Source organism: Nannobrachium achirus, assembly GCF_963921795.1.
Source record: "Nannobrachium achirus genome assembly, chromosome: 2".
NCBI lineage: Eukaryota > Metazoa > Chordata > Actinopteri > Myctophiformes > Myctophidae > Nannobrachium > Nannobrachium achirus.
In genome coordinates this window covers 22,435,337-22,442,836 of record NC_137811.1, presented here as the reverse complement: position 1 = coordinate 22,442,836, position 7,500 = coordinate 22,435,337, and the positions used below count along the sequence as shown (strand labels likewise).

The 7,500-nt window shown below is 42.2% G+C and overlaps 1 protein-coding gene across 1 annotated transcript in view; it reads left to right on the top strand.

Moving 5' to 3' along the window:
* The window catches only part of col14a1a (collagen, type XIV, alpha 1a), a gene marked incomplete at its 5' end in the record, with an annotated part of 191,350 nt that overhangs the window by 31,605 nt on the left and 152,245 nt on the right, over positions 1-7,500 (top strand). Inside the window, 3 exons of the mRNA XM_080752542.1 lie at positions 2,168-2,307; positions 3,025-3,151; positions 4,795-4,934. Coding sequence (XP_080608668.1) covers positions 2,168-2,307; positions 3,025-3,151; positions 4,795-4,934 — 407 coding nt within the window. The remainder of the gene's footprint in view (positions 1-2,167; positions 2,308-3,024; positions 3,152-4,794; positions 4,935-7,500) is intronic.

Genomic DNA, 7,500 nt, shown 5'->3' with positions numbered 1-7,500 from the left:
AGATGACAGTGAAGTCATAATTTAAGGACCCTTTTAATAAAGAAAGAAACGGGAAAAGACCATTACTGCATGAAGCCTGGTGGGCGAGGTTATTACTGTATCAACAAACTACTACAAAAAAAAAAAAACAACACATCAGCCATTGTAAAAAAATAAAAATAAGAAAGGGATCCCTAATTATGTAAGATGAACAATAATGAGGGCAAGTGGCCATGACTGAGGGCAAGTAGAACATGACCTGTACTTTCCAGACGGACAAGTGCCTCTGAGACCATGGTGTCAACCCCTGGTTGGTACTTTTTTGTATCTTAGCCTACTATTTAAGATTGACCGACATATTAAAAATAAGCGAATATAAATATATTTTAATTTATATATATATATATATATATATATATATTTTTTTTTTTTTTTTCCCCGGACCCGGGCCTGTTTCAAAAAAATATTTGTGGACCTTCAAGATTTGTATTTGAGGACCCCTGACATAGGTCATGACCTTGTATGAGCGAATGGGGGAAGGGATGAACGTCACGTGATAAGTGTGACACTCTGACACACACTTGGTAAAAACTATTTTTATTGAAATCAACGGAATATTACATTGTGTCTGGTGGTCCTGCTACATGACTTATGATAGCGCCTTGTCATGTAGCAGGACCAGCAGACATGAAATCTGTGGTGTTTTTAACACCTTCTAAGCCTGGCCGCACTCCCTCGGACTTCCTACTGGGTCCCATCAGCCAATCGTCTATTCCCGTCTATTGCCGTAATTTATGAAATTAATCATAATTTTTTGAAAAATACAGTCGCAGGTCGTGCTCTGTCTCTTTAAGAGACGTTGCGCAATCAGATCACGTCAGAAACGTGATGACGTCATCGGCTGGCTCTGCCACTGGCTCCACGAGCGGCCATTACGTTCCCCTTCACTGTGTGTGCTGCAGCCTGGTTTAGCCCATCCCCTCAAGAGTTTCGACCAGACGAGAGGCGAAATCAAGGCTTCGGAATGAGTGGAATACATGGAATTAGATCGATGTGCGTGCGACGAGGACGTAATGTACTTTCGAACGCTGTTTTTTCTCGCGGATTACCCCATCTCGCTCCATGCAAATGAACGGCAGAAATACAGCCAGCAGCAGCTTCTAAGTAAGTGGCCGCCCAAACACGTAGTGTGTGCACGTCCTGCTGGTTTGCACTGAACGACCCGCGCGCGTTGTTTATCATTTGGTGTGTTTGTTTTTTAAAATATGTTTATAAATAAAACGCTGATTGCACGGCAGTACCGGGGTTCAGGGGGTTCTGCCGGGGCTTGGAAGGTGTTAAGAGGGACAACATGGCCTCCCTGCTCCCCGGGGCCACTGTGTTCCCTCCACCTTTGGAGACACAAAATCTGCTTCAGCTCTGGCTTTTATGAACCACGTAGGCAACAACAGCACACACACTCGTACAAATGTGCACATGCACACACACTCGCACGCCCACTTGCACACGCCCATACATGGAGATCCCTCTCACCTGTGATGTCACAGTGATGTGTCAAGAGAACCATACCATAGACCTGGGTTCCCCAATAGGCGGCCCGCGAGCCATTTGCGGCCCGCGGGGGGCTACTGTCTGGCCCCCACCAACCCCAGTAATAATGGTGGTATAAGAGCAGCAACAACACTAGTATATCATCATTGTCGGTTAGAAACCTCGTATCTCCAAATTTGTTTCTTTCGCAAAGTAAAGCCCTGCTTCTTCATACAAGGCCGTCGCACAAAAGTAGTGAAAACAGCAGATCTACAAGCACACAACGCCTCGCGGTGCAAGGCGTTGTGTGCTTGTAGATCGTCTGTTTTCACTAGTTTGAATCATTTTTAAAATGATACAGTAAATGCAAAACGAACGGTTTTGGACATACAAGATTTTCACCCGACAACAACGATATCTGAACTGACGCTGGAGTAGCGGGAACGCCACCGTCGCCCCCTGCAATGTTGTGGCCCTCGGCTTGGTACCCTAGACATAATTCGGCCCTTGGGGAAAACTAATTGGGGAACCCTGCCATAGACTGTAAAAATGTGTACATACACACACAGACATACAGAGACAGCTGTGATATTTCTCATGGTAAACTGCGACCTTTGGTCGCCATTATTCATTATATTGCTCCTCTCTCTCTCTCCAGTACCACTGAGCCCTCCCAGGAACCTGCAGTTCTCTGACATCACCCATAACTCCGCCCATATCAGCTGGGACCCCGCCCTCAGAGGGGTCAAAGGTTACCGCATCATGTGGGTCAAGACAGACGGACTGCTCACTGAGGAAGTATGTGAAACCAATTTTATCACAGATTTTGTAACCCATTTTTCACCCAGTGCCAATTGCCTAAGCTGTAATCCTGGGCACTACTCTCTCCCTCTGCCAACCTGGAGAGGGCCCCGAACTGAGCTCATGTAATGCTTCCTTCAATGCATGAGGAGTGATCACCTAATGACATAGCGCGTGGAAGGAACACGTTATTCCGACCAGTTCCTTTCCCTTCTATCAGGCCCCCCGGCTGGCCAGGGGGAGGCAGTATAGATACCAGGATTACTGCATGTTTTTTTTGTGAGGGTACCTACCCTAGGAGACACGGGGAGAACATGCAAACTCCACACAGAAAGGCGTGAAAACGTTTCTAATCTAGAACATTCACATTGTGACTTATTTCTTTGTATTTAACAAGAAGACGCAAGGACAATCATAAAGTGGGGCACACATCAAATCAAATGAATTTGTATAGCACATTTAAAATGGTAAATGGTGTATTTACAGTATATAGCGCTTTTATCCAACGTGCTTTACGTAGATTATGCATTACATTCACCCATTCACACACTGACAGCAGAGGAAACCATGCAAGGCACCAACCTGCTCACCGGGAGCAATTATGGGTTCAGCGTCTTGAAGGACACTTCGACACTAACTCTCTCTCTGTGTGTCTGTCTGTCTGTGTGCGTGCGTGCGTGCGTGCATGTGTGCGTGCGTGCGTGTGTCCTGCAGGTGGAGGTGGGTCCAGTGAGTTCCTATGACCTCAGTGAGTTGACGTCGCTGATGGAGTACTCTGTGGCCATCTCTGCTCTGTACGATGAGGGCCAGTCAGAACCTCTCACCGATGGCTTCACCACCAGTAAGTGTGGCTTTACATGTGACGTTGTAATGGCAGGGGCCGTCGCCACGTTGACTCGTGGTGGACATGTCTGTCAATTCCATTTTTGCCACAGACATACAAAACAAGTATTACCAGAAACACACAAAGTGATAGCCCTGAATTACCATAACACGTCTGTAAATCTGGTAGGGTCCATTTGGTTCCATTTGTACAAACTGAGAGTTATATGAGGATCCTTGCAAATAAAACATTTGAGAACATCTAGTTCACTCGATTTGACTTGATGATCAAAATATAAGAACATTATAATGGTGTATAAAAATCTAATCTAAAACTTGCCACAGACAAGGCCAAGTGTTTGCCACAGACGCATGTATGCGTACACATTGAGGACCCCTGTGTAATGGTCATGCTAAGTCACATGTCCAACCTCGAAAAACAGAGAGCTGGTTGCAGCTTATTGCAAGTTATGTGCTTAGGTTTTTGGTTTGTATGTTTTTGGACGTTTTTTTGTGTTCTGTTTTAGTTTTTATATATCTAATCATCACTCCTTACAGTCCATATTAAGCACACATATGGCATTTCATTTATCCATAAAGCATATCCTTGGAAGATGAGACTTCTTCTGTGTACATTGCATCAGAAAGTGTCCTTTGTCTCGCCACCATTATAGGGCCAGTCATTCCTCTCTCATCTGCTAAACGATGTTGAGTTTTATTACCTCCACTAGTTCCTTAACTGCTCTGGCCGTCCGCCAAACTCATTTACACCTCGGCCTAACAGCCCAGGCACATTAAAAGGTCCTTCTTCTGTCCTCCACTATTCCATCATGCTAACAGTTATTGATTTGTTGAAATATCCCTTTAAGGCAACGAACACTTTCTTCTCTACAAGCTGAGTCAGCCGAAAGAAATGTATTGCTGTCAAGCATCTATTAAACTATTCACATCCATAGGCTATTTCAATGTTAATTTACCTCCTGCCAAACCTGGTTCAATGAACCAGGTGCATAAAGTTGGAGCCCTGCTGAATTTATACCATTAAGGTCAGCCCTGCTAACCCAATAGAGCAACGTGAAGCAAGTCCTTTTAGGTCAGTCATGTAGGGAAGAGTCGACAGGGCTAATTGAAACCAGTGCAGCAGCCTGAGAGCTCTTAACTCCCTGCCTGTAGTAGACTACCAAGGTTAGAATAGTTTAGGATTCTTCATTAGAGTTTAGTTTTAGTTTGTTTTTACTTTTCTTTTTCTCAAATTCAGTTAGTTTTAATTCGTTTTTAGAACGGGTTTTGATTTGTTTAATTTTTGTGACAGCGCTTAGTTTTAATTAGCTATTTAGTGTTAGTTTTAGTTTTTTTCCCCCCCATACTTTGGGTTGTTTGTCAGGTGCAGGATTCAAAAAGGTCAGAGTAAGTGGGCCTATTGTATAACAAAAATTAAACCAAAGATACCATTTAAAACTGTTGGTAATGAGAAAAACAAAAAAAATATGTGCATTTTTGTTTTGCAATCACTCAATGCAGTTTCAGTTATTTATCGTTTTTATTTAATTTGTTATTATCATAGTTTTATTTGGTTCAGTTAACGAAAATTACATATAATAGTTAGTTTTCGCTAACTATAATAACCCTGGCCTGTTCCCCTCTCCCCCCTCTCTCTCTCAGCTCCCGTTCCCGGCCCTCTGAACATGCGTTCCAGTGACATCACTACCAACAGCTTCCGGGTCAGCTGGGATCACTCGGCCAATGACATTGTCCTCTACAAACTCTCCTGGGCTCCGTTTGCAGGAGGTGCTACTAAGGAGGTTGGTGCTAATAGGAAACATAGCTTTATGCACTGTTGTGATGGGGCCAGTTGGTCTTGTGGTGCAATACAGTCGACCTGATGCACAATTATCATATATGTGTCCCAGCACGGCTGACGGCTAGTCATTGAATTTTTTTTTTTTTTTTTTTTTCATTTTCATTTTTTCATTTCATTTGAAAGCTGGGTTGTGGAGATTGACCCATCAGTTTTGAAGATATGGCTTATAGAATGATGCCATGCTGAAATACTACTTTTGAGATATTCAAGTTCTAAATATATATATTTCTAACCTGCAATGACCTGCAATGACCTCATGATCTCTCTCATTAAAAAGAGTCTTATTTACATGCAGAGTTAAGCTCTGGCGTTTAAGTGAAATGTAGCCTGATATTTATTTATGCTTTTGTGGCTTTATCACATTTTCGTGAAAAAAAAAAAAAAAAAAAAAAAGGTAATTTCAGCTGTGGTCTAAAGTTGTGGCTTCCGAAATGACTGCCCCTGTGTCACACTCAGTCACATATTATATGATAGTCATCAGTGTTGGGCAAGTTACTCAAAAAACAGTAAACAGTCATTATTACTTTACATAATTACCCCCAGCCAAAAGTAACTTGTTACTTACTACTTTACTTTACTTGACATTTGTATTCATTATATTACTAGTCACTGAAAAAAGGTTATAATATTACTTTTCTTGTTACTTTAGTTACTTTCCAACATTGACAGTCATGGATGAACTTCAACATCTGCATAAACATTTTGGATTTCAAATCTAAAGTGCTCACCCCATGACCACGGATGTTACAATTATGTACGAGCCCTCAGAAGTACCTGTATGTTCCTTATTGTTCAATAAAAAGCATTGTAATCTGATCGGTGGGCATTTTCTCAGTATAATGTATCAGTGACCTGAACGTTTATGTAGATGTACCGACCACAAAGAGAGAATGTGCAAACACTATGTCGAAGTTCATTCATGATTGTCATGACAGATGGCCGTCTTGGATCCGTGGTCTAGTGCAGAGTAGCAGGTACAAAGTAACATCTAAGTTGCTATGGCTATGCTATGCTAACAGTGTTCAACGACAGTAGCCTACAACTGTAATTTGTCTGCAGACTTATTACAATATCAGCAGCATGAAATATTAGGAAAAACTGAACTGAACTGAACAGACTGAGAAACAGTGACATGACACACAGACAAGTCATGCTGCCCTCTCATTGTAGGCCTCACCATTAATGGTCACTGTGTTTTCACTCTTGCCGACGAGAAAAGTACCTACAGTATAACTGTTTGACTTGTTCCCGAATCATGTTTAAATCAATTTTAACGGAGGAAAGTAGTCTCACAGTTGCCAGACATTACATAGATACTTGACCTCCGTCGCTGGAATGGATGATGTACAGAAAGACTCTGTGGTTCTGACCAAGTGAGACTAGGGAATTGCTTGTTTTGTTTCACTCAATATTCTGCGTACTGTGTGCCATTTCAAAACAGATAATAATAACCTAGTCTGTCCACACTGCTTGCCGACCCAGACAATCCAGTCCTCTAGTCCAGCGGTTCTCAAACATTTTTGACTCAGGTCGCCCTTTTAATTTCATTGTCACTTTAGCACTTTACATTTATGTCAAATATGGAAATCTTTTCCCTTAAGATACAGGGGAAACTTGGAAAACAAGGAAAAACTTGAGAATATCTGTTTCCATTAGGACAGATCGAAAATTACTTTTATACTTGGTGTTTAACCACTTAAAGGACAACTTTGTTTTTTTACAACAAGGGTTCATAGTTTAGAGAAAAGATGAGTGTTAAAATGCGTGCAAGTAGCTAAATATGTCTTTTTAGACACAATAAGCCGGCGATTTCTTTACAGTAACACTACTAGCCCCCATAAGTCACATCTGACCCATGAAAGACTGTGGTACATCTTGGGAATGGGCTTATTGTGTCTAAAAAGACATATTTAGCCACTTGCACGCATGCCCCCAACCACTGAAATCAAAGTAATCAAAATCGCCAAAACGATAGAAAGCAGTAAATGAAAACATTTTAACACTCATCTTTTCTTTTCTCTAATTACAATCTATAATATGAACCCTTGTTGTAAAAAAACAAAGTTGTCCTTTAAACCCCAGCATCGCTATTCTGGAGGAACATTCACTAAAAATAGCAGATCTACCAGCTCACAACGTGTCATGTTGTGACACAGTGTGATGCGTTGTGAGCTTGTAGATCTGCTATTTTTGATGAAGAGACTTGGTGTACTGTATAGGCTGAAAAAGATTGCACCAAGTACAGTGTAACTCAGGTCCGTTTCACTAAGTATAAGTGGTTAAACTGAAGTGATATTGATGAATTCCAAATATTGTCAAGTAGAGGCAGCCCTGGGCTTGAATAATAGCACCCTAGGGTGCCAGTGCCACAGCACCCACTTTGAGAACCACTGCTCCAGCCTACACACGAGGTCATTAGCGTGGGCACTCGTTCAACATGCGGCTCACTTGGTCGCGCTCACGCATCACGAGCCCCAAGGCCTTGCTTCCAGCGCACCTGCCTTGCT